Here is a 27,751-nt window from a genome sequence, read left to right as displayed (position 1 = left end):
AGTCATAGGGGGTAGTCCTAGGGTAGTCCTAGGGTAGTCCTAGGGGGTAGTCCTAGGGTAGTCCTAGGGTAGTCCTAGGGTAGTCATAGGGGGTAGTCATAGGGGGTAGTCCTACGGGGGTAGTCCTACGGGGGTAGTCCTAGGGTAGTCATAGGGGGTAGTCCTAGGGGGTAGTCCTAGGGGGTAGTCCTAGGGTAGTCATAGGGGGTAGTCATAGGGGGTAGTCCTAGGGTAGTCCTAGGGGGTAGTCCTAGGGTAGTCCTAGGGGGTAGTCATAGGGGGTAGTCATAGGGGGTAGTCCTAGGGTAGTCCTAGGACCCAGAGTGGGCAGGGGAAGCCCAGAGTAGCGATGTGAAGATGGATGTTTGGGGGCGATTAGAGCTGCATGCTCAGCTCATGGGAGAGCTGTAAGACAACACCCCCAGCTTAACCCTGCTGCATGTGTGTTCACACTGCCCTGGGGGTCCACACACACACACACACACCACAAACACTCGAACACACACACAACACACACCCACACACAGGTTTGGTGGTGTCCTAGAAGAGACTGCTGCACTCCATCCTGTCTGTCAGCCTGACAGCTCAATAGAAGGACCTGTTCAGCACATCTGCAGGTGTGTGTGTGCAGGGTGTGTGCGTGCGTGTCCAGGGGCTGTGTTTGTGTGTGTGCATGCTCTGAGTGTGTGTGTGTGTGTGTGTGTTCTGCTTCCTCTCTCTACGTCTCATAAACCTCCTACGCTCCATCAGGACTCTTTCCACAGCAGCCCAAAGACATCAGCAGTACAGGAGAGTACAGTGGAGACAGGGTACTGTAGAGTACAGTAGAGACAGAGTAGAGTACATTAGAACACAGTAGAGTAGAGGCCGAGTAGAGTAGAGTAAGGGCCCTCTGTGGGGCACCGGAGGTCACAGGGGGGCGCGTCATCTCATTTGCTTTGAGGTCAATCATGCATAAAATGTTCCACTATAATTTAATTGTAAAATTAATACATTTTAAAATATCTTTAAAAATCATATGCTTGCATTGCCAAGTCTAATCTAAAAGAAAAATTTGGCAGTGAAGCGTAGAAGTGGTAATCCCCCGGAAAAACAATGTGTGCACGTCAATGACCAGAGCTTAATCAGTTTCAGATAGCAGCTCGTTTTTCCTGCCGTCAGAGCACTAATTTATAAATGAAACAACATGTCTAATAAACGTAAAACTGCTGAGGACTCATCATCAAAAAATAAAGTAAGGCTATATCTCGACAGTTATCTTAACTTCGGTTTCATTGAAGGACAGGACTCGGCCCGAATGTGTCGTTTGTGGCTAAAAGCTAGCTAATGACAACAAGAAGCCAAGCAAAATGCAACGACACCAGGAAACAAAACACCAGGGGACTATTGGTGCAGGTCAGGATTTTATTGAAAGGAAGAAGCAGTTGGCACTATCAAAAAGATCCACAGACATCGGATTTTGAATCAATCAGTTGGTGTGTGAGAAAAAAGTTGTGAACCCCTGGATTAGAGTACATTAAAGTAGGGTACAATATAATTGAGACAGATTAGAATACAATAGAGTACACTTGAGTAGAGTACAGTAGAGGTCATGTATAATTCAGTAATGAACATGTGAACATATGATGAACAGTTTCATCATAACACCCGCCCCCCCCCCCCCCCCCCCCCCCCCCCTTCCATCAAGTGCATGGTTCAGTCAGACTCTCTTCTTCTCTGGTCCTCCAGGTGCATGGTTCAGTCAGATTATCTTCTTCTCTGGTCCTCCAGGTGCATGGTTCAGTCAGATTCTCTTCTTCTCTGGTCCGCCAGGGGCATGGTTTAGTCAGATTCTCTTCTTCTCTGGTCCTCCAGGTGCATGGTTCAGTCAGATTCTCTTCTTCTCTGGTCCTCCAGGTGCATGGTTCAGTCAGATTCTCTTCTTCTCTGGTCCGCCAGGGGCATGGTTTAGTCAGATTCTCTTCTTCTCTGGTCCTCCAGGTGCACTGTTCAGTCAGACTCTCTTGTTCTCTGGTCCTCCAGGTGCACTGTTCAGTCAGATTCTCTTCTTCTCTGGTCCTCCAGGTGCACTGTTCAGTCAGACTCTCTTGTTCTCTGGTCCTCCAGGTGCACTGTTCAGTCAGATTCTCTTCTTCTCTGGTCCTCCAGGTGCACGGTTCAGTTGGGGAGCCCTGGTGGCTGTGGGTGGAGGACCCCGTCAACGACCACATCTACCATTCAGAGTACTTCCTCCTCCAGAAGAAACAGGTTCCTCCTCTCTCTCTCTCTCTCTCTCTCTCTCTCTCTCTCTCTCTTTTATAAAGGTTTATTTGAATTACTGTGTATGTTTCAACAATTTGTATTGATTCTGTGTCAACTCTGTGCACATGTGCGTGTGTTTACCTGTGTGTGTGTCGTGTGTACCTGTGTGTGTGTGTGTGTGTGTTGTGTGTGTGTGTGTGTTGAGTGTGGGTGTGTCTGTGTGTGTGTGTGTGTGTGGCCCCCAGGTGCTCAGCGAGGAGCCCCAGCAGGTGGTGTTCACCATCCCCATCTTCGAGCCCCTGCCCTCCCAGTACTACATCAGAGGCGTGTCGGACCGGTGGCTGGGCGCAGAGGCCGTCTGCATCATCAACTTCCAGCACCTCATCCTGCCTGAGAGACACCCTCCACACACAGGTAGACACGCCACACACACACCACACACACACACACACATGTACACACACACACACACAGGTACGCACACACACGCACACACATGCACACACACACAGGTACACACACCACACACACACAGGTACACACACACCACAAACACAGGTACACACACCACATACACCACACACAAATACACACACCACACACAGGTACACACACCCACACACAGGTACACTCAGACACACCACACACACACAGGTACACACACCACACACACACCGTACACAGACACACACCCCCCCCACACACACACCATAGGTACACACACACACACACACACCCCACACGCACCATAGGTACACACACACACAGGTCCACACCCACACCACACACAGGTACACACTCCACACACACAGGTCCACACACCCCACACACAGACACCCACACCCTGACCCAGACCCTGAATGTGACATCCTCTCCTGTGCAGAGTTGCTGGACCTGCAGCCGTTACCGGTGACAGCGCTGGGGAACCGGCGCTACGAGAGCCTGTACAATTTCACCCACTTCAACCCCATCCAGACGCAGATCTTCCACACGCTGTACCACACCGACACCAACGTCCTGCTGGGGGCGCCAACCGGCTCTGGCAAAACCATCGCTGCCGAGCTGGCCATGTTCCGAGTGTTCAACGAGTACCCCTCCTCCAAGGTGTCACCCTCAGGCCATACCTCCAGCACTCCTCTCTCACCTCCTCCTCTTCTCTCTCACCTCCAGCACTCCTCTCTCACCTCCTCCTCTTCTCTCTCCTCCAGCACTCCTCTCTCACCTCCTCCTCTTCTCTCTCACCTCCTCCTCTTCTCTCTCCTCCAGCACTCCTCTCTCACCTCCAGCACTCCTCTCTCACCTCTTCCTCTTCTCTCTCCTCCAGCACTCCTCTCTCACCTCCTCCTCTTCTCTCACCTCCTCCTCTTCTCTCTCCTCCTCCTCTTCTCTCTCCACCTCCTCCTCTTCTCTCACCTCCTCCTCTTCTCTCACCTCCTCCTCTTCTCTCTCCACCTCCTCCTCTTCTCTCACCTCCTCCTCTTCCCTCTCTCACCTCCTCCTCTTCCCTCTCCACCTCCTCCTCTTCTCTCTCTTCCTCTTCTCTCTCCTCCTCCTCTTCCCCTCTCCACCTCCTCCTCTTCTTTCTCCTCCTCTTCTCTCTCCTCCTCCTCTTCTATCTCCTCCTCCTCTTCCCTCTCCACCTCCTCCTCTTCTCTCTCCTCCTCCTCTTCCCCTCTCCACCTCCTCCTCTTCTCTCTCCTCCTCTTCTCTCTCCTCCTCCTCTTCCCTCTCTCACCTCCTCCTCTTCTCTCACCTCCTCCTCTTCCCCTCTCCACCTCCTCCTCTTCTCTCTCCTCCTCCTCTTCCCCTCTCCACCTCCTCATCAGGCCTGTTTCGGTGGCCCACAGCAGTGTTGTGTGTGATGATATTGTTTGTTGGTGTGCAAGTGTGGTTTGTTCACGTGTATCTGTGGTTAGTGTGTGTGTGTGTCTCATTCTCATGTGTGTGGGTTGTGCGTGTATCATTTACATTTGTGTGTGTGTGTGTGGCTTCCATGTGTGTGTGTCCAGGTGGTGTACATCGCTCCTCTGAAGGCCCTGGTCAGGGAGAGGATTGAGGACTGGAAGGTCAGGATTGAGGCGAAGCTGGGCAAGAAGTGAGTGTGTGTGTGTGTGTGTGTGTGCGCTCGGGTCTGTGTCCATCAATATGTTCATGAGCAGTGTGTCTGTGAGTTACCGGTCCATCTCTCACCCCCTATATTTCACTTCCTCCCTCTGTCGGACCTCCCTCCCCCTCGCATTCCCTCATCTTACCCCATCTCTTCCACCCCCCCCCCCCCCTCTCTCTCTCTCTCTCTCTCTCTCTCTCTCCTCTCTCTCCCCCTCTTCCCTCTCCTCCCTTTCCCCTCCCCTCCTCCTCCCTCTCTCCTCTCTCCCCCTCCCTCCTCCCTCTCTCTCTCCCCCTCCCTTCCTCCTCCCCCTCCCTCCCTCCTCCCCTCCCTCCATCCTCCAGGGTGGTGGAGCTGACAGGTGATGTGACCCCAGACATGCGAGCCATCGCCCAGGCCGACCTCATCGTCACAACGCCGGAGAAGTGGGACGGAGTGAGCCGCAGCTGGCAGAACCGCAGCTATGTCCAGAAGGTCGCCATCCTCATCATCGACGAGATCCACCTGCTCGGTACGATCGCACTGGACTTTCTACTGACTGGACTGTACCATCTACTGCCTGGACTGTACCATGTACTGAATGGACTGTACCATGTACTGCCTGGACTGTACCATGTACTGACTGGACTGTACCATCTACTGCCTGGACTGTACCATCTACTGACTGGACTGTACCATCTTGTCTCCTAACTGTGGACTGTATCATCTACTGACTGGACTGTACCATGTTGTGTCCTAACTATGGACTGTACCATCTACTGACTGGACTGTACCATGTTGTCTCCTAACTGTGGACTGTACCATGTTGTGTCCGCAGGGGAGGACCGAGGGCCGGTTCTGGAGGTGATCGTCTCCAGGACCAACTTCATCTCGTCCCACACCTCCAGAAGGGTGCGCGTGGTGGGGCTGTCCACCGCGCTGGCCAACGCACGCGACCTGGCCGACTGGCTCGGGATCGGACAGGTGGGGTTTCCATGACTACCAGGCCTCTTACCACCCTGGGCTGGAACTACTAAGATTCCCTCTCCCCTTGCCCCCCTCCACCCACCCACCCTCCCCCTCCCCTCCACTCTCCCCCTCGCCTCCCCCCCTTCCTTTTGCCTCCCCTCCACCTCCCTTCCCCTCCCCTCCATCCCCCCTCTCTCTTCCCCGCCATCCCCCCCTCTCTCCCCCTTTCCTCCCTCTCTCCTCAAACTACACAGATACCCTCATAGAGACACACATCTATACTCATAGAGGTACAATACTATAGACTATAGACGTCTCTAGAGACACTATGTAGTCTGGAAAAGGCTTTCACATCATTTTACACTGGTTACATCAGTCTGTGGGTCATGTAAATCTCTCGATGCTCATTTGAATTCAAATGTTAAGATGCACCACAGTTTCAGTGACACATCGTTGGTGATAAATTGCGTTGACCGGAGACATTTGATTAAGAGAACAATGTTATGTGGAAGTCTGCTGTGAGAGTGATGGTTTAGTGAGAGTGATGGTTTAGTCTGCCCGGCCCTCTCTCTCTCTCTGCTCAGCCCTCTCTCTCCTCCCCCCTCTCTCCTCCCTCTCTCTTCTCCCCCCTCTCCTCCCCCCTCTCTGTCCTCCTTTTCTCTCCTCCCCTTCTCTCCTCCCTCTCTCTCCTCCCCCCTCTCTCCTCCCCCCTCTCTCCTCCCTCTCTCTCCTCCCCTTCTCGCCTCCCTCTCTATCTATCTGCTTGGCCCTCTCTTTCCTCCCTCTCTCTCCTCCCCCTCTCTTCCCTCTCTCTCTTCCCTTTCTCTCCTCCCCCTCTCTCCTCGCTCTCTCCTCCCCCTCTCTCCTCCATCTCTCTCCTCCCCCTCCTCCCGCCCGTCTCTCCTCCCCCTCTCTCCTCCTTCTCTCTCCTCCCCTCTCACTCACCTCCCCTCTCTCCTCCCTCTCCCCCCCCCCTCCCTCCTCCCTCTCCTGCCCTCCCCCCCCCCTCCTCTCCCCCCTCCCTCCTTAACAGGTTACTCCACCGTGGGGGGGAGAGGAGGGAGGGGGGCTGCATGTGTGAGCGTCACAGTTGCGAGCGTTCTGTCTCTGGCAGACAGATTGTCCGTCCATAAATCTGCCCCGCCGACCAAACGCCTGCGCCTGGCGGCCAATCCATTATCCAGGCCTCTAGATATGTGTACGCACGCACCCAGGCAGCAAACAGCTCCCCAGCCCTGGGCAGGAGGGTACCCCACGCCCAGGCTCTGGGCCCTGGCTGTATGTGTGTGTGTGTGTGTGTGTGTTTCTGCCTCCCTTATCTCTCTCTCTCTCGGCCTCTCTTAAAATTGCTCTCTCTCTCTCATTCTCCTCCCTCCCTGCCTCTCTCTCCCTGATCCAGGTGGGACTGTTTAACTTCCGTCCTTCAGTGCGTCCTGTCCCTCTGGAGGTTCACATCCATGGCTTCCCAGGGCAGCACTACTGTCCTCGCATGGCTAGCATGAACAAGCCTGTGTTCCAGGGTAGGACTCACACACACACACTCAAACACACACACACACATATGTGTAAGCACTCAGACACATACACAGACAGTCTCACCTCACCATCCTCCTCCTCCTCCCAGCCATCCGCAGCCACTCCCCAGCCAAGCCCGTCCTCATCTTCGTGTCGTCACGGCGACAGACGCGTCTGACGGCTCTGGACCTCATAGCGTTCCTGGCCACCGAGGACGACCCCAAGCAGTGGCTGCACCAGGACGAGAGAGAGGTACCACAACACCACACGAACCACACCAACAACATGATCTCAACATGACCACAACACGTCTACAACGTGACCACAACACGTCTACAACGTGACCACAACACGTCTGCAACGTGACCACAACACTTCTACAACGTGACCCACAACACGTCTACAACGTGACCCACAACACGTCTACAACGTGACCACAACACGTCTACAACGTGACCACAACACGTCTACAACGTGACCACAACACGTTTACAACGTGACCCACAACACGTCTACAACGTGACCACAATACGACTGCAGCACATCACCATGGCAACACATCCACAACACATCACCACGGCAACACAACCACAACACGACCACAATCACAAGACTGCTATACCTCAACACTACTGTAACACAAACGTACTACAACACCTTGACAACACACCACTGCCTCCGCACAGTAACCCATGGTGATGGTCGCTATGGTGTTGTGGCCTGTAGCATTGTTGATTCTATTTAGTCTCTCTCCGTTCCTCGCTCGCTCTGCTTCCTGTTTATCATCTCATCTTCCTCTCCATCATCTCTCGTCTGACTCCAGACCTCTCCTGTCCTCTCTCTCCCCTCCCCTTCTCTTTCCTTCCCCTCCTCTCCTCTCTCTTCCTACCTCTCTCTTCCCTCCCTTCCTCTCCTTCCCCTCTTTCTCCCTTCCTACCTCTCCTTTCCCTCCACTCCTCCTCTCTCTCCCTCCACTCCTCTCTCTTCCTCCTCTCCTCTCTTTCTCTCTCTCCCTCCTCTCTCTCCCTCCACTCCTCTCTCTCCCTCCACTCCTCTCTCTTCCTCCTCTCCTCTGTCTTTCTCTCCCTCCTCTCTCTCCCTCCACGCCTCCTCTCTCTCTCTCTCCCTCCACTCCTCCTCTCTCCCTCCTCCCTCTCCTGCTTATTCCTTTGTCTAGATAGTCCTAAGATCCCTGGTCCCCTCCTAAGCGCTGGGTTTAGTGTAATTACAGAGGGAATTCAAACCAACTTCTGCCAGAAAAGCCTGTGTCATCTCCCATTATATTGTCTCAGCATAGCTGAGGATTAGTTCAAGATGTGAACACGCGGGCCTTCTGGATTTGGATTTCACAAGTATGCTAATATTATTACAACACTGTTACCTAGGGCTCAGCTATAGCATGGCTCAGTAATTACACACACGCACACACATAGATACAGATACACATGCAGAGACACACACACAGAGACACAAAAGCACATGTGTAGACACACACACACACGCACACACAATCTGTACTTGTAAGAGGAAATGTATCAAGTGAATCATTTTATTGAAAATTGTTCTGCCACATATATTAATGTCCAGTTATCCTGGTGTCTGTGTGTGTGTGTGTGTGTGTGACGGATAGAGGTGTTTTATGAGTGTGTGTTTGATGTCAGCTCTCTGTGCCTCTAGCTGACACAGCGTGAGAGGCCACCAGCCGCATCAAATATATTTTATGATGCCCGTCTTACTGAGACACACACTCACACACACCACACACTCACACACACTTTCACCTCACACACACCACACACTCACACACACTTTCACCTCACACACACCACACACTCACACACACACACATTCACCTCACACAGATACACACACACCACAATACATTCACCACAACACACACACCCCAACACACATAAACACACGACACACACCCATTCCTAGACACACAGACTCACCACACGTACAGATCCAGGAACACACCGACACACAGAGAGACACCTGCCTGCCTGTTCTGGGTCTGCCTCAGTCTGGGTTACGCTCCGTGGGTCCAAGGATGTGCTGTTTGTCTTAACATCTGTGTGTGTGTTCCTGTCGTGTGTTTCTGTGTGTGTGTGTGTGTGTTCCTGCATGTCTGTTCCTGTGTGTGTGTGTGTGTGTGTTCTTGCGTGTGTCTTCCTCTGTGTGTGTGTCCTGTGTGTGTACCTGTGTGTACGTGTGTTCCTCTGTGTGTGTGTGTCTGTGTGTGTGTGTGTGTGTGTGTCTGTGTGTCTGCATGCGTGTTCCTCTGTGTGTGTGTGTGTGTGTGTGTGTGTCTGCATGTGTGTTCCTCTGTGTGTGTTTGTGTGTCTGCATGCGTGTTCCTCTGTGTGTGTGTGTGTGTGTGTCTGCATGCGTGTTCCTCTGTGTGTGTGTGTGTGTGTGTGTGTGTCTGCATGCGTGTTCCTCTGTGTGTGTGTGTGTGTGTGTCTGCATGCGTGTTCCTCTGTGTGTGTGTGTCTGCATGCGTGTTCCTCTGTGTGTGTGTGTGTGTGTCTGCACGCGTGTTCCTCTGTGTGTGTGTGTGTGTGTGTGCGTGTTCCTCTGTGTGTGTGTGTGTTCCTCTGTGTGTGTGTGTGTGTGCGTGTTCCTCTGTGTGTGTGTGTGTTCCTCTGTGTGTGTGTGTGTGTGTGTGTTCCTCTGTGTGTGTGTGTGTGTGTTCCTCTGTGTGTGTGTGTGTGTGCGTGTTCCTCTGTGTGTGTGTGTGTTCCTCTGTGTGTGTGTGTGTGTGTTCCTCTGTGTGTGTGTGTTCCAGTGATATATGCTGCTCCCTGCTGTTCCCGTGAGCTGGGGCGTGTAGCAGCTGGAAGCCCCGCTGTGTGAGTGACAGGAGGCTGCTGCTAACTGCCTCGCTCACAGCAGGGGTTCTGGCTTCTCTATATATCTCTCTCTCTCTCTCTCTCTCCCTCCCTCTCCCTCTCCCTCTCCCTCTCCCTCTCCCTCTCCCTCTCTCTCTCTCTATCTCTCTATGTCTCCCTCCCTCTCCCTCTCTCTCTCTCTCTCTATGTCTCTCTCCCTCTCTCTCTCTCTCTCTCTCTCTCTCTCTCTCTCTCTCTCTCTATGTCTCTCTATCTCACTCTCCCTCTCTCTCTTTCTCTCTCTCTCTCTCTGTCTCCCTCTCCCTCTCTCTCTCTCTCTCTCTCTGTCTCACTCTCCCTCTCTCTCTCTCTCTTTCTCTCTCTCTCTCTGTCTATGTCTATCTCTCTCTCCCTCTCTCTCTCTCGCTGCCCAGCTCCCAGCAGGGATCCTCCACCCCCCCGACTGCTCTATCACTTCTGCTGCTGAGGTTACATCTCTATCTTCATCCCCTCCCCTCTCTCTCTTTTCTTCCCCTCTGCTCTTTCTTTCTTTCCTTCTCTCTTATCTCTCATTCTTCCTTTCATATTCCTCTTTCTGATGCTGTCTGTCTTTTCGTTTACCGACCGTGAGAGGCAATGACAGGAAGTCTCGCTTCACCTTTTCCCTCCCTCCCTCTCTCCCGTTGCCACGGTGTTAAAAGCTGTTTAGTGAAACAGAGGCCGCGGAGAGAGTTCCGACAGTACCCTCCCTGAACCCTCGCCAGCGTGCTTGTGTGTGTGTGGAGGATGGGGTAGAGGTGAAGCACTGCCACATGATTGGCCGCTAACTCCGCCCCCTCTCCCGTGGTCGGGCTGTGTCCGCAGAGCGATGACATCATCGGCACGGTGAGAGACACCAACCTGAAGCTGACGCTGGCGTTCGGCATCGGCATGCACCACGCCGGGCTGCACGAGCGGGACCGCAGGACGGTGGAGGAGCTGTTTGTCAACTGCAAGATCCAGGTACGAGCCCGGAACCTTCCACCCCCGCCGTTCCTTCCCTTCCAGAAGGTACCGGAAACCCAGCTCAGACGCACCGCTGCGTCTGGTGACTGCGCGGTGGGCTGGCGCAGACTGGTTCGTATCGGTCTGGTGTTGGGGGTAAGAATAGCCAGAATGTGCTGGCTCAGATGTTGCTAAAAGATACCAGGTGTAGGAGGACATCCTGGTCCTTTCGGCATACTGCTTTAGACATACTATGTATCGTGACATGCTAAATCATTGTCTGCCATACAAAGCTGGATGGTAGTAGAGGTACTGTGAATCATCTCTGTCAGTACTGTCGCTCACATGAACTGTTATGTCATTGTAACCTTGTAACCGTTACCACGACTACCCCCAGGTGCTGATTGCCACTAGCACTCTGGCCTGGGGGGTCAACTTCCCCGCCCACCTGGTCATCGTCAAGGGAACGGAGTACTTTGATGGAAAGACCCGACGTTACGTGGACTACCCAATCACAGGTAGAGTAGGGGGTGGGGCCTACATCATGTGGAGTAGTGAGTGTGGGTGTGTGTGTGTGTGGGGGGGGGGAGGTGCGTGTGTGTGTGTGTGTGTTCGCCTGCTGCTGGGGTCCCTGTGAGGTCACTTCCATTCTGACATCTCCATGCTGACATCACCTCCCTGCTGACATCACCTCCATGCTGACATCACCTCCATGCTGACATCACCTCCATGCTGACATCACCTCCATGCTGACATCACCTCCATGCTGACATCACCTCCCTGCTGACATCACCTCCCTGCTGACATCACCTCCATGCTGACATCACCTCCATGCTGTCATCACCTCCCTGCTGATATCACCTCCATGCTGACATCACCTCCCTGCTGATATCACCTCCATGCTGATATCACCTCCCTGCTGACATCACCTCCATGCTGACATCACCTCCCTGCTGACATCACCTCCCTGCTGACATCACCTCCATGCTGATATCACCTCCATGCTGACGTCACCTCCCTGCTGACATCACCTCCATGCTGACATCACCTCCATGCTGACATCACCTCCCTGCTGACATCACCTCCCTGCTGACATCACCTCCCTGCTGACATCACCTCCATGCTGACATCACCTCCATGCTGACATCACCTCCATGCTGACATCACCTCCCTGCTGACATCACCTCCATGCTGACATCACCTCCCTGCTGACATCACCTCCATGCTGACATCACCTCCATGCTGACATCACCTCCATGCTGACATCACCTCCATGCTGACATCACCTCCATGCTGACATCACCTCCATGCTGACATCACCTCCATGCTGACATCACCTCCCTGTTGACATCATGCAGACGTGCTCCAGATGATGGGACGTGCCGGGCGGCCTCAGTTTGACGACCAGGGCAAGGCCGTCATCCTGGTCCACGACATCAAGAAGGACTTCTACAAGAAGTTCCTCTACGAGCCCTTCCCTGTGGAGTCCAGGTGAGACGCCAATCATCTCCACACTGACCTACCAGACCTACCAGATCTCTAGACTTAACTACCAGATCACTAGACTGACCTACCAGATCACTAGACTGACCTACCAGATCTCTAGACTGACCTACCAGATCACTAGACTGACCTACCAGATCACTAGACTGACCTACCAGATCTCTAGACTGACCTACCAGATCACTAGACTTACTGACAGGCATAATTACATCTGCTGGAGATTCTGCAGTGCTCTGCTGTCATTGAGTATGTATGTAAATATGTGTGTGTCTGCATATGTGCATGTGTCTGCGTGTGTTTGTCTGTGTGTGTGTGTGTGTGCGTGTGTGTGTGTGTGTGCCTGTGTGTGTGCCCCCCCAGTCTCCTGGACGTGCTGTCGGACCACCTGAATGCTGAGATTGCGGCGGGCACCATCACCTCCAAGCAGGACGCCATGGACTACCTGACGTGGACCTACTTCTTCCGCAGGCTGGTGATGAACCCCAGGTCAGAGCCTGGCTCTAGGAGGGCGCTCTCATGGGGCTCCACACACACAGCGCCCCCTCTGGCTGGGGGAGGGATGACAGCTTAAACACACCGTCAGCACGGAGACATATGTACCCACACACACACAGAGACACTCTCACACACTCATTATGTGTCTGTTTGTCTCAGTCTCCGCCTTTCTCTCTCTCTCTTCCTTCCTTCCTTCCTCTTTCTCTCCCTATATCTCTCTGTCACACACACACTTTAGTCTTCCCTGGTCTGGTTGGATGTGAACAGCATGCTGGAGACATCTGCTATGCGTAGAGGCTGAACATTCCAGAACATTCCAGACTGCTGGCATTTACACGGCTGTCAGGCCGCATTTACCATTCAGGCCTCTCTCTGGCCAAGCAACACACACACACACACACACACACACATTGTACGGATACACACGTGTACAGATGCAGACACACACACAACTGTGTACACATACACATTGCACAGGTAAACATGTGTACACACATGTACAGATACACACACTATCCACCAAACCACACATACTGTCTACAAACACACGCACACACACATATACCTACAGAAACACGCACTATCCACCCACACATGAAGACAGACACACACACTGCATGCAGGTTAGAGGCAGGTGTAAAGATGCCTGTAGCTGTGGGGGGGGTGGGGGGGGGGGGGGGGGGGGGTTTACATGTGGTCCTGCTCATGTGTCCTGTAAACACCACACACACACACACACAATTATCATGTAACAGCCTCACAAACACACACACAAACATGCAGACATATAAAAACGCGCACACAAACATACACAAGCACATGCACACCAGAACTCACACACACACACCAGAACACACACAGGCACATGCACACCAGAACACACACACAAGCACACCAGAACTCACACACACACGCACACCAGAACACACACAGGCACATGCACACCAGAACACACACACATGCACACCAGAACTCACACACACAAGCACACCAGAACACACACAGAGCTCAGTACTGTGGGTATCAGAGCCGTAGAGGCAAACTGTGGTTCTCAGCACCATCATGAGCCGGATTGTCATGCCTCTAATGGCTCAATCAGTCAGCCTCAACAGTCACACATAAACCCCACGCCCCCCCCTGTAAAGAGCTGTGAAATGTGTGTCTGTGATGAACACAGTGTTTTCCAGGGACAGGCATCTCGTGTTGTTGACATGTGGAGGGATGAGACTGACTGACAAACATGAAACACATTAAAGATGGCCGCTGCTCCCACAAACTGATCCTTGTAGCAAATTCTTCTCTCACTGACTCATCCTAACCCCTCATGCCTCCGTCCTCCCCACCCCTCCCTCCGTCACCACCTCCCCCCTACACACATCACGACGCCCCCCCCCCCCCAAACTCCCCACACCTCCCACCTTCCCCACACCTCCCTCCCCCCTCTCATTCCCTGCTAACAGATGAATGATCATTTATAGAGAGATGTATTCCTGATGTATTCCTTTAGGTAATGTGAGTGCTGGAGTGTTTACATAGTTTATGCAGGAGACTATAAAATGAATGTCATTAACAAGTCTGCACTTGCTAAATGACTGGTATTCTTTCACTGTGTAGCTCTCTCTCTCTTTTCTTTGCTCTATGTAGCTCTCTCTATGGCTCTCTTTCTCTCCTTATTTCCTCTCTCTCTCTCTTTGTTTCAATCCTTCTCCCTTCTCTCTCTGTCTCCAGCACGAAATAAAAGCACAGATCAGAACCCTGTCCCCCTGTTCACACACACACACACACACACACACACACCAAACACTCACACATTCATACAGGATCCCTCCCCCCCCCCCACCCCCACCCCAACACAAATCACAACACACACAATAGCACGCACACTTATCGCACGGGATAAACTCCCATCACAACAGACACACCAGACACACACCACAACACACACACGTTATCAGTCATTACCAGCTAATGAGGCAGTGTGTGTCCATGCTGGCATGTGGGACCTCTTACCCAGAGCTGCATGGAAGCCATTTGTGGTCCGCTGTTGTGTCAGCAAGCATCGCCAGGACTGTTTAGACCTGGCACACACACACACCAAAACACAACACACACGCACCACAACACACACACACGCACCACAACACACACGCACCACAACACACACACACCAGTCTGGCAGTACTGTCCAAACCTGACACACACACGCACCACAACACACACACACACACACCACAACACACACCAGGCCGGTAGTACTGTCCAAACCTGGTAACCATTTGGACTTTCTTCATCTTGCAGCTGTGAGCTTGTTCTCTTGTAGACCAGCAGTAGAGGCTTGGGTGTGTACATACATACACACACCAGCAGTAGAGGCTGGGGTGTGTACCAGCAGTAGAGGCTGGGGTGTATACCAGCAGTAGAGGCTGGGGTGTATACCAGCAGTAGAGGCTGGGGTGTATACCAGCAGTAGAGGCTGGGGTGTATACCAGCAGTAGAGGCTGGGCTGTATACCAGCAGTAGAGGCTGGGGTGTATACCAGCAGTAGAGGCTGGGGTGTATACCAGCAGTAGAGACTGTGGTGTATACCAGCAGTAGAGGCTGGCGTGTATACAAGCAGTAGAGGCTGGGGTGTATACCAGCAGTAGAGGCTGGGGTGTATACCAGCAGTAGAGACTGTGGTGTATACCAGCAGTAGAGGCTGGGGTGTATACCAGCAGTAGAGGCTGGGGTGTATACCAGCAGTAGAGGCTGGGGTGTATACCAGCAGTAGAGGCTGGGGTGTGTACATGTATGTATACACACTTATACGTTCTCTCAGCCCAACCACATAAATACTGCTGGAACCACCTGATCCTGAATCTGCTGCTGTACTGTTATGTGCTTGAATGTGTGTGTGCTGTTATGTTGGTGTGGGTGTGTGTGTGTGTGGACTAAATCCCGGGGCAGTAAAAGCGTATGTGTGTCCCGGGTGTGCAGCACCCCGACAGGACCTTTACTGCGCTGGGTCATCACTCTCCACATCCTAAACCCGTCATGGCTGCCCCAGACGCTGGGTCTCCTGTCCTGCTCCTGCCTGCTTTATGGGGGGTGGGGGGGTGTCTAGGGAGACCTTCTATGACGGGATGTGGTCTTCTTGGTTATCACCATGGATACATGTTGATGTTGCCCTGGTGCCTCAGTCTAAACCATTGTTTGGAACTGTATTTAACTCTGGGGTGTGTGTGGTGTTTCTGTGTGTGTGTGTGTGTGTGTATGCACTTGTGTGTCTCTAGCTACTACAGCCTGGATGACGTCAGCCATGAGACCATCAACAAGTACCTGTCTACTCTTGTGGAGAAGAGCCTGAGAGACCTGGAGTGTTCCTCCTGCATGGAGATCCAGGAGGTGTGTGTGTGTGTGTGCATACTTATTCAGCTGCGATACTGTGTTCACCAGTGAAGAAACTGTATCTCTGATCCTCTCCTTTCCTCCCCAACCTCTCCTCCTCATCATCCACCTCCCTGCCCCCTCCTCTCCCCCTCCTCCCCTCTTTCCATCCTCCTCTCCTCCTCCCCTCCTCTCCTCCTCCCTTCCTCTCCGCCTCTCCTCCTCCTCCACTCCTCCTCCCTTCCTCTCCTCCTCCACTCCCCCTCCTCTCCTCCTCCCCTCCTCCTCCTCCCCTCCTCTCTTTCCCCTCCTCCTCTTCCTCCCATCCTCTCTTCCCCTCCTCCCCTCCCCTCCTCTCCTCTCCCAGGATGAGTGCAGCATTCAGCCTCTGACGTACGGCCGTATCTCCTCCTACTACTACCTGAAGCACCAGACCATCCGCATGTTCAGAGAGCAGCTGAGGCCTGAGCTCACTGTCGCAGAGGTTCTGTCTGTCCTCACTGTGAGTCTTACACACTCACACACGCACTCACGCACACACACCCACACACGCACATGCTGACACATACACACACACGTACAGACACGTGCAGACACACATACACACACATGGGCACATATAGATCCAGATACACACACAAACACACACCTCATCTTCTCTCCTGTTAACACCTCTTTATCTCTGCCTCATTATTGTGCCTGTGGCCCCTCCCCCACTGTGAGGTCATTACCCCGCGGCTCTCCTGATTGGTGGGATCATTAAGACCCAGAGTGGGCGGTAACATCATGTGTCACTGAAGACCCCGTTCCCGCCAACTCACACACACACGCACACAATCTCTCTCACACACAAACACACCATGTCGAGGACAAAGCGCAGGCCTGCCCTCTCTATTTCCCCTGATTACCACCGCATGTCCACTAATGAGATACACCCCGTCATCCTCTCCCTCACACACAGACTCACTCACTGGAGGTCTATATTCTGGTCTAGTCTTTATCCCCAACACATCTGCATTCAGACGCCACACTGCTGGGAGATCCATCATCCAGAGATCACCCCCCCTCATCTTCCCCTCTCTCCCCTCCCCCTCCTCGTCTCCCCCCTCCCCCCTCCCCTGGTGATACAGAGCTACATCAGGGAGACGCCTCGGTCTGGAGGGAGGGAGGGTGAGAGAGAGAGAGAGACGCGCGTGCCCCCGCATCTCTCCCCAGCTCAGACCCTCTCCTCCCCCCCTCCCCTCTCCTCCCCCTCTCCTCCCCCCTCCATCAGTATGACGGCCCGTTCCTCTCCCAGGAGAAGGGCCTGTTATGGAGCATCCGGGGTTGGGCCTTCCTGGATGAAGGATCTTTAGCCCAGCAGATCCTAGTCTTTGGTGTGGTCGTAGCTTTACAAGCAGGTGTGGCCAGCGGTCGGATTGCTTGGTCAGAGGGCTGTCTGCTGGGGGGGTGGGGTAGAGGGGAGTGGGGGGGAGGGGAGTGGGGGTGGGGTAGAGGGGAGTGCAGCTGTTTTAACAGAGATGCTGGAAACAAAAGATGAAACCGCAGCAGGATCACATAGCTGACCACTTCCTGTCTCACTGTTTGATCTCTCTCTCTCTCGTTCTCTCTCTCCCTGTCTGTCTTTCTCTCTCTGTATGTCTATTTCCTTACTCTCGCTCCCTTTCAACCCCTCTCTCTCTCTCTTAACTCTCTTACCCTCTAATCTGTCTTCCTCCCCTCTCCCCCTTTTACCCTCCCATCCCCCTCCTCCCCCCCCCCCCCCGACAGGATGCAGAGGAGTTTGCGGAGCTGCCGGTCAGGCACAATGAGGACCAGCTGAACAGTGAGCTGGCCCAGCGGCTCCCCCTGCAGGTGAAGCCGCACTCCTACGACAGCGCCCACACCAAGACGCACCTGCTGCTTCAGGCGCACTGCAGCCACGCCACGCTTCCCTGCAGCGACTACGCCACCGACACCAAGACCGTGCTGGACAACGCCATCCGCGTCTGCCAGGTGTGTGTGAAGGGTGAAGGAGTGTGTGAAGGGTGAAGGAGTGTGTGAAGGGTGAAGGAGTGTGTATGGAGGGTGGAGGTGTGTGTGTATGGAGGGTTGAGGTGTGTGTGTATGGAGGATGGAGGTGTGTGTGTGTGTATGGAGGGTGGAGGTGTGTGTGTATGGAGGGTGGAGGTGTGTGTGTATGGAGGGTGGAGGTGAGTGTGTATGGAGGGTGGAGGTGTGTGTGTATGGAGGGTGGAGGTGAGTGTGTATGGAGGGTGGAGGTGAGTGTGTATGGAGGGTGGAGGTGAGTGTGTATGGAGGGTGGAGGTGTGTGTGTATGGAGGGTGGAGGTGAGTGTGTATGGAGGGTGGAGGTGTGTGTGTATGGAGGGTGGAGGTGAGTGTGTATGGAGGGTGGAGGTGAGTGTGTATGGAGGGTGGAGGTGAGTGTGTATGGAGGGTGGAGGTGAGTGTGTGTGGAGGTGTGTGTGTGTATGGAGGGTGGAGGTGTGTGTGTATGGAGGGTGGAGGTGAGTGTGTATGGAGGGTGGAGGTGAGTGTATGGAGGGTGGAGGTGAGTGTGTATGGAGGGTGGAGGTGAGTGTATGGAGGGTGGAGGTGAGTGTGTATGGAGGGTGGAGGTGAGTGTGTATGGAGGGTGGAGGTGAGTGTGTGTGGAGGTGTGTGTGTGTATGGAGGGTGGAGGTGTGTGTGTATGGAGGGTGGAGGTGAGTGTGTATGGAGGGTGGAGGTGAGTGTATGGAGGGTGGAGGTGAGTGTGTATGGAGGGTGGAGGTGAGTGTGTATGGAGGGTGGAGGTGAGTGTGTATGGAGGGTGGAGGTGAGTGTGTATGGAGGGTGGAGGTGAGTGTATGGAGGGTGGAGGTGAGTGTGTATGGAGGGTGGAGGTGAGTGTGTATGGAGGGTGGAGGTGAGTGTATGGAGGGTGGAGGTGTGTGTGTATGGAGGGTGGAGGTGAGTGTGTATGGAGGGTGGAGGTGAGTGTGTATGGAGGGTGGAGGTGAGTGTATGGAGGGTGGAGGTGAGTGTATGGAGGGTGGAGGTGTGTGTGTATGGAGGGTGGAGGTGAGTGTGTATGGAGGGTGGAGGTGAGTGTATGGAGGGTGGAGGTGAGTGTATGGAGGGTGGAGGTGAGTGTATGGAGGGTGGAGGTGAGTGTGTATGGAGGGTGGAGGTGAGTGTGTATGGAGGGTGGAGGTGAGTGTATGGGATGACAGGAGCATTGGAGGTGTGTATTGGTTGGTTGTTTGTGTGTAAGGCACTGACCCAAGACAGTGCTGGGGCAGCTGTAGGAATCATTCAACTGGAGGATCTCTCACCACAGAACTGACTCAGCAGAGCCACATGAAGCTAGACATGCAGGCAGACAGGCAGGCAGACAGGCAGACAGACAGACAGGCAGGCAGGCAGGCAGGCAGGCTGGCAGACAGACAGACAGACAGACAGACAGACAGACAGACAGACAGGCAGACAGGCAGGCAGGCAGGCAGGCTGGCAGGCAGAGAGACAGTTAGACTGCCAGACAGACCAGGTACTGGTGAATGTGAAGTTAGGTGTTAGTATTGTAAATGTTGCTGGTCTTAGATTAAAAACACTGGAGGGTTTTAAACTGCCTTTGTAGACACACAGACTCTCTTTGTAGACACACAGACTGCCTGTAGACACACAGACTGCCTGTAGACACACAGACTGCCTGTAGACACACAGACTGCCTGTAGACACACAGACTGCATGTAGACACACAGACTGCCTGTAGACACACAGACTGCCTGTAGACACACAGACTGCCTGTAGACACACAGACTGCCTGTAGACACACAGACTGCCTGTAGACACACAGACTGAGTTGTACCTAGAGAGCAGACTGCCCATGAACACACTCACACTCACAATTGCACACTCACTCACACACACAAACACACGTGAACACATGTGAACACATGCAAACACACAGTCACACTGCTGTGCAGTGAGGGTGAGGAGGAGGGAGGGGGCTGAGGAGATGATTTGTAGCTCAGGTCACCCTGCGCTTCTTGTAAAAACAACCATGTGCTGATGTGTTGCCGTAACAACCAGGCCTCCACAGCTTACACTAGCCAGAGAATCTGGCCTGCTGGCGATTGTTCATGCCTTGCTTTTCACAAGGGACCCCCTCTATCTGTGAGCGATTGTTCATGCCTTTACAGGTGCAGGAAGGGGGGGTGTGTCTGTCTGTGAGTGTGTTTTCATGTGTGTGTGTTTTCATGTGTGTGAGTGTGAGGGGCCAGTTAGTGAGATCTGGCACCCCTTTTGATCTGCTAGCCATTGTGTGTGTGTGTGAGCGTGCACGTGTGTGCATGCAGGTGATTATCCATGCTGTGTATCTGGCAGTAATCTTGCATGGAACATCCATGTGGTTACTTTTCTAGAGTCCTGCTGTGGAGTGGACAGACACACACACACACAGGTTTCTCCCTCCACTTGACCCTGGCCTCCATCCTCACCTTCGGCCCCAGCCTCTACCCCGGCCTCCAGTCACACTCATTCTGACATCAGTTTGCCAGAGTGGCTTCTGGGAAATGTTAATCGCTAGTTTAATTTGTACTGCATTAGCATTTTGATTAACTTTGTCCCGGCCCCCTCCCCACTCTCAGGGTCCTTCTTAGTCACTGTCAGGAAATGACTTCTACAGTGAGGATGTTTGTCAGAGTTTGTCTGAGCTGGGCAAACTGTAACCTAGAGAGGAGGATGGGAGAAACTGGCGGAAGCTGGGAGAGCAGAGGGAGATGAGCGGGAAGGAAAACACTGTTTGTTTGTGTGTGTATAAGTGTGATCTAGAGTGTGTGTTTCTAGTGTAGTGTGTGTTTCTAGAGTGTGTGTGTGTTTCAGGTGTAGTGTGTGTTTCTGGAGTGTGTGTGTCTAGACTGTGTGATGTGTGTGACCCTCTCCTTCCTGCGCCCCCTACAGGCCATGCTGGACGTAGCCGCTAACGAGGGCTGGCTGGTGACGGCTCTGAGCGTGTGCAACCTGGTCCAGATGGTGGTGCAGGCACGCTGGCTGCACGACTCCTCCCTCACCACCCTGCCCCACGTAGAGCACACACACCTGGCCCTGTTCAGGTACACACACACACACACACACCTGGCCCTGTTCAGGTACACACACACACACCTGGCCCTGTTCAGGTACACACACACCTGGCCCTGTTCAGGTACACACACACACACCTGGCCCTGTTCAGGTACACACACACACACACCTGGCCCTGTTCAGGTACACACACACACACCTGGCCCTGTTCAGGTACACACACACACACCTGGCCCTGTTCAGGTACACACACACACCTGGCCCTGTTCAGGTACACACACACACACCTGGCCCTGTTCAGGTACACACACACACACCTGGCCCTGTTCAGGTACACACACACCTGGGCCTGTTCAGGTACACACACACCTGGCCCTGTTCAGGTACACACACACACCTGGCCCTGTTCAGGTACACACACACCTGGCCCTGTTCAGGTACACACACACACCTGGGCCTGTTCAGGTACACACACACACACCTGGCCCTGTTCAGGTACACACACACACACCTGGCCCTGTTCAGGTACACACACACACCTGGGCCTGTTCAGGTACACACACACACACCTGGCCCTGTTCAGGTACACACACACACACCTGGCCCTGTTCAGGTACACACACACACCTGGGCCTGTTCAAGTACACACACACACACCTGGCCCTGTTCAGGTACACACACACACACACACCTGGCCCTGTTCAGGTACACACTCACACACCTGGCCCTGTTCAGGTACACACACACACACCTGGCCCTGTTCAGGTACACACACACACACACACACCTGGCCCTGTTCAGGTACACTCACACACCTGGCCCTGTTCAGGTACACACACACACACCTGGCCCTGTTCAGGTACACACACACACACCTGGCCCTGTTCAGGTACACACACACACCTGGGCCTGTTCAAGTACACACTCACACACCTGGCCCTGTTCAGGTACACACACACACACCTGGCCCTGTTCAGGTACACACACACCTGGCCCTGTTCAGGTACACACACACACCTGGGCCTGTTCAGGTACACACACACACACACCTGGCCCTGTTCAGGTACACACACACACACCTGGCCATGTTCAGGTACACACACCTGGCCCTGTTCAGGTACACACACACACCTGGGCCTGTTCAGGTACACACACACACCTGGGCCTGTTCAGGTACACACACACACCTGGGCCTGTTCAGGTACACACACACACCTGGCCCTGTTCAGGTACACACACACACCTGGGCCTGTTCAGGTACACACACACACACCTGGCCCTGTTCAGGTACACACACACACACCTGGCCCTGTTCAGGTACACACACACACCTGGCCCTGTTCAGGTACACACACCTGGCCCTGTTCAGGTACACACACACACACACCAGGGCCTGTTCAGGTACACACACACCTTGCCCTGTTCAGGTACACACACACGATTCCTCCCTCACCAGCCTTCCTTATGTAGAGCACACGCACCCATCTCAAACACACACACACACACACACACACCCATCTTTCACACACACACACACACCCACCCATCTTTCACACACACACACACACCCACCCATCTTTCACACACACCCATCTCACACACACACACACACACACACCCATCTCACACACACACACACCCATCTCACACACACTCAGAAAACACATCCAAATTGTCACAAGTGCACACGGATGCATGCACACCCAAACTGACATCACACACACGAACATAGTCATACAAACTCTCTCACACACACAAAAAAACACAAAGAAAGGATGTTGAGAGTGAATCTGGATCTGTTGTGTGTGTGTCGGGTGGATTTGGAAGTCTTGCCTCCTGCAGAGAAGAATAATTTTCTGCAAACTCAATAAAAATGGAAAGAGAGAGACACGGAGGGGGGGGTGGTTCCCGTGGCGACAGCCAGCAGGAAGTGTGGGCAGGATTTGCTACCACGCGGTCATGTGACCGGTCCTGCCCCCCTTTGCTCTCCACAGGAAGTGGGGGACCAGGAAGGGCCGGGGTGGAGGCGGGGCCTCGGGCTACAGCGGACCAATCGAAAGCCTCCCTGAGCTCATGGCCGCCTGCCAGGGCAAGGAGAACACCTTCGCCGCCATCTTGGGGGAGGAGTTTCAGCCTAGTCAGGTTGCCCAGGTAACAGCATGGATTTGTTGGGATTGTTTGTTCTCTCCGTGGCGGGTTTAAGGTTGACAGAATACACACACACTCACACACACCAGCTCTAGCCCAGGCACAGAACACACTCGTTACGCTGTCACTGTGTGTGGTTGGTGTTAGGGGGTGGGGGAATGGGGTTGGAGAAGTGTGTGTGTGCGCGTGTCGTGTGTGTGTGTGTGTGTGTGTGTGTGGTCCTGCTCTCTCCCCTGCTCTTAAGGTCTAATTGTAGCACTAATGACATCATCCCTGCCCACAGCGGGGTGTCTGGTCTTGTCCAATCAGCATGCCTGCTGCCCCCCTCCCTCCCGCCCCCATGTTCCCCCCCTATGGTGGTCCGGCCTCGCTAATTAAATAATCAGATGTGCTGCAGCGTTCACTTCTGATTGGCTCTGAAAGACTAATCCTCTCATCAGTAGCTACTGCTGGGTGAATCAGCCAGTCTTTTTTGCTGTCACAACTCTGACACACACAAGTCAGACACACACACACAAGTCAGACACACACTTTCAGACACACACTGTCAGACACACACAGTCAGACACACACAGTCAGACACACACACAGTCAGACACACAGTTAGACACATACACACACACACACACACTCAGTCAGGGTCAGATAAACTCCTGTATTGTCTTCCTGTACCCGTGTCTCTCTTACATCTGTGTTCCCCCCCAGGCGTGGGCATTCCTCAGCCAGCTGCCGGTGGTGGAGGTGTCCCTGGGTGTGCAGGGCTGGTGGGAGGACAGCCCCGGGCAGAGCCTGCGCCCCCTGCCTGCCCGGGGGAGCGGGCGCAGGGACGGCTGGCTGGACGTCCATGCTGACCAGGAGTACGTCCTGCTGGTGTCCCTGAGACGCATCAACAGCGCCCAGCAGAGGGTAGGCTCACACACACCTTACACACACACACCTTATACACACACACACAAACACATCAACAGCACCCAGCAGAGGGTAGGCTCACACACACCTTACACACACACACACACCTTATACACACACACACAAACACATCATGTTTGTGTGTGTGTGTTTGTATGGGAGTCAGATGGCTGAGCGGTGAGGGAGTCGGGCTAGTAATCTGAAGGTTGCCAGTTCGATTCCCAGCCGTGCCAAATGACGTGTGATGTGTCCTTGGGCAAGGCACTTCACCCTACTTGCTTCGGGGGGAATGTCCCTGTACTTACTGTAAGTCGCTCTGGATAAGAGCGTCTGCTAAATGACTAAATGTAGATCATCAGTGCCCAGCAGAGGCTCACACACACCTTACACACACACCGTTCAGCAGAAGGTGAGGGATAATACACACCTTATACATATATACACACATGTACACACATACACACACATTGCACATGTATACACACATACACAGACATGTGTAATGAACCAATTAGAATGGATTGTAAAAGATACAGGTTTATATGTCACCTTTATGTAAATGTGTGTGTGTGTCCGTCCGTGTGTGTGTGTGCTCTCCAGAGGAGGCAGGACAGCCGAGCCCAGGCTCCCAGGTTCCCCAAGCTGAAGGACGAGGGCTGGTTCCTGGTGCTGGGGGAGGTGGAGCGCAAGGTGCTGCTGGCCGTCAAGCGCGTGGGCTACATCCGCAACCACACCTCCGTCTCCCTGGCCTTCTACACCCCGGAGACCACCGGGAAGTAAGGGAACACCCCCCCCCCCAGACCCCACACCTCACACACTGTCATGCCGTGTACACACTGTCATCGTGTACACACTGTCATACCGTGTGTGTGTGTGTGCAGGTGCATCTACACGCTATACCTGATGAGTGACAGCTACCTGGGCCTGGACCAGCAGTACGACCTCCACCTCAACGTCACCCCCGCCAGCATCGCCTCGCAGGTCAACACGGAGGTCAGCGACGCCCGGGGCCACACGCCCTCCAAGTAAACAACAACATCTCCAGCAGCAGCAGACGCAATCAAGGAACACAAATCTCAACTCCTCCGAAGAGATTGCGATGCAAAGGATCGTTCTTGAAGAACCCCGATTAGAGAGACGCTGAAGCTGCGGCGATGCTGTGATTGGCTAGTGCATGATGTGGGTGTGGTGGTGGTGTGACTAGGGCTTAGACGGAGCTACGTGATTGGATACGGGCTGGGGGGGGGGGGGGGTGGAGACAGGGAAGGGGCAGTGGAACAGGGCCTTGGAACAGCCAGAGCATTTCAAATCAGTCCCCTGAAAGAGGGAGACCCTCCTGTAGGTTTAAACTCTAGCCCTAGCTTGTGAACAGCTCCTGGTTACGTAACGGGTGTGCTACACAAGGGCTGGAGTGTAAACCACCAGGACGACGTCTCCCCCAGGAGCCGGGTGGAACAGGCCTGACCCTTCCCTCGTTAATTCTGTCCTCACCACAGTTGGCGATCACCGCTCCTTTCACTTAACAGGGTGAGAAAAGAGAGCCACGGAACGGGGGCGGGTGATTGGCTGGTTTAGGGCTGATTCAGAGAGGAGTGGGCTGGGATGTTTTATAGAGACGTTGTCGACGCGAGGAGAGGGAGACGCAGAGAGGGAGTGCACCCGCTGCTCCACTGGAGCGCGGCCAAGCAGCGCCTTGTCCACGGGGGGGAAAAGATGACGGGCGTTTATTCAAAGCGCTGAGGTGGAGTTCCGGGCAGGTGTGTGAAACATGCTCTCCCTCTGGAGCACCACGCTGTCACATCTGTTTAGTGAAATATACACCCCCTCCCCTCCTCCCTGCCTCCCGTCTCCCAACCCAGAATCCTTTGTGTTTACTATAGGATTACCTAAGAGGCTTCCGTAAAGAGATCTGCTCCTCTCCTCAACCACAAATAAGATTGGTTCATGTGGAGAGAAAAAAAAATCTCAATAAACGTTTCTTTTGTTTGTTTTTGTTTTTGTTCCTCATTAAGGGAGTAGGCTGTACTGCAAGAGCTTTTATTTTGAAACCACACAGACATACTGTCAGCCTCTTGAGTGCACACGTTTTTTGAACTTTTCTGTTGGACTACATAATGGATTTGAAAATACGTTTTGATTTGAGCAAATAAATAAAAAAAGAGAATTGAAACGTTGTCTTTTATTCAACTTTTCCTCCGACTGAAACCACAAAGCACATGGATAGTTAATGTAATATGTTCATGACCTTTCATGCCCCTGAGGCTTAACAGCAGAACATGTGATTATAGACCAGTGTTCATCTTTCTGAAGTGTTCTTTCCTGAGACGATGTACACTTTGATGGGGGCGTGGTGATGTCATGGGGCGTTGAGATGTCATGGCGGTCTCTTCCTGGCCTCAACCACAGTCCCCTGGCAACAGCTGCTGCGAGAGTTGGAGCTTTAAAAGTTGAAACGCAGCAGAACTTAGAACGCAGTACAACTCAGAACGCAGCAGAACATAGAACTCAAAACGCAGTAGAAATTTGAACGCAGTAGAACTTGGAACGCAGTAGAACTTGGAACGCAGAAGAACTTAGAACGCAGTAGAACTTAGAACGCAGTAGAACTTACAAACGCAGTAGAAGTTAGGACACATCCTCGTAAGAAGCCCCAGAGAGGCTGGCGATCCCTGAAGCGTCCGACCCCTGTTCACTACTAACTCCGTGCGGGAACACCTTTCCGTCCGAGACTAGCCAGTGTAAAAACACCGTCCTTACCTGTGTAGGCTACCACTACATTTATAGGCAATAATGCCATCATGCCATTTCTACTAAACTTGGGGTTGAATATCAACCCTTGTTTGTCGGATTGTGTGGCCCGTATGACTTCACGCTTTGTAGGGACATTGGTCTATTGTTCTTACATTATACATTTATTAAAACTTCTGGTTGTTTTTTTTTCATAAAACTTGACATGCTTTGTCATTCAGGATGTACGCTTTTTTGTTATTAAACTACAGTTGCTTGTAATATCCGGTTTTAGACCTCTTAGGGTATCACTTGAAGTCTGACTGGGGACTTCATCATCTTGAGTATTTTTCAGTCGTTCTATTTTTCTACAGACGCCGTCTAATTAGCAGCGAAATCGGGGTGTATTAAAAGGTTAAACTAGCTTCAACCATTCCGTGCGCGCACCGCATCCAGGCTGATTTGCTCTTGCTCGAGCTCCGCCGGTGATATCCTATTACCGGGGGTATCCGTGTCGAAAGTGACAGAAATACGAACAGGAGCGGACACGGAGGAAGCCTTCACAGACAGTCGACTCCGCGTGTGTGTGAGAGAGTAATACGTACCGAAGGATCAGAGAACAAAATGAATGGCATGAACGTGAAACATTTCTTGTTTGAAAGCCTACCACACCAGACGCAAGAGAAATTGAGCCGCATTGCACATAGCCTAGTGAGAATCCAATATTATGAAAGGCCATATCTATAGGTATAAAGACTTATAGGAGACTGGTATTTTTTTAATTTTTTCATGTTCGTCACCGGTCTTTATTTCGGCTGGCTACGATCCATTTGACGTTATCCCTGTTGTATGTCGTCTCCAGTCTTTTCTAAGAATATTGTTGTTCTCAACATTCTTCGTTATGT

General features: G+C 53.0%; 1 protein-coding gene across 1 annotated transcript in view; it reads left to right on the top strand.

Annotated features, from left to right (window-relative positions):
- The window catches only part of ascc3 (activating signal cointegrator 1 complex subunit 3), a 66,483-nt gene extending 40,208 nt beyond the window's left edge, over nucleotides 1-26,275 (top strand). The window contains exons 16-35 of the mRNA XM_067238132.1: nucleotides 2,149-2,247; nucleotides 2,487-2,655; nucleotides 3,125-3,345; nucleotides 4,251-4,336; nucleotides 4,693-4,859; nucleotides 5,166-5,311; nucleotides 6,696-6,816; nucleotides 6,921-7,063; nucleotides 10,510-10,647; nucleotides 11,027-11,147; nucleotides 11,988-12,120; nucleotides 12,493-12,618; nucleotides 15,900-16,011; nucleotides 16,361-16,495; nucleotides 17,764-17,988; nucleotides 20,940-21,091; nucleotides 23,057-23,213; nucleotides 23,916-24,116; nucleotides 24,720-24,895; nucleotides 25,001-26,275. Coding sequence (XP_067094233.1) covers nucleotides 2,149-2,247; nucleotides 2,487-2,655; nucleotides 3,125-3,345; nucleotides 4,251-4,336; nucleotides 4,693-4,859; nucleotides 5,166-5,311; nucleotides 6,696-6,816; nucleotides 6,921-7,063; nucleotides 10,510-10,647; nucleotides 11,027-11,147; nucleotides 11,988-12,120; nucleotides 12,493-12,618; nucleotides 15,900-16,011; nucleotides 16,361-16,495; nucleotides 17,764-17,988; nucleotides 20,940-21,091; nucleotides 23,057-23,213; nucleotides 23,916-24,116; nucleotides 24,720-24,895; nucleotides 25,001-25,148 — 2,976 coding nt within the window. The 3' untranslated portion in view covers nucleotides 25,149-26,275. The remainder of the gene's footprint in view (nucleotides 1-2,148; nucleotides 2,248-2,486; nucleotides 2,656-3,124; nucleotides 3,346-4,250; nucleotides 4,337-4,692; nucleotides 4,860-5,165; nucleotides 5,312-6,695; nucleotides 6,817-6,920; nucleotides 7,064-10,509; nucleotides 10,648-11,026; nucleotides 11,148-11,987; nucleotides 12,121-12,492; nucleotides 12,619-15,899; nucleotides 16,012-16,360; nucleotides 16,496-17,763; nucleotides 17,989-20,939; nucleotides 21,092-23,056; nucleotides 23,214-23,915; nucleotides 24,117-24,719; nucleotides 24,896-25,000) is intronic.
- The last annotated feature ends 1,476 nt before the right edge of the window (nucleotides 26,276-27,751 follow it).

Source organism: Osmerus mordax, chromosome 6 (assembly GCF_038355195.1).
Source record: "Osmerus mordax isolate fOsmMor3 chromosome 6, fOsmMor3.pri, whole genome shotgun sequence".
Lineage (NCBI taxonomy): Eukaryota > Metazoa > Chordata > Actinopteri > Osmeriformes > Osmeridae > Osmerus > Osmerus mordax.
This window is presented reverse-complemented; position numbering and strand designations above follow the sequence as displayed.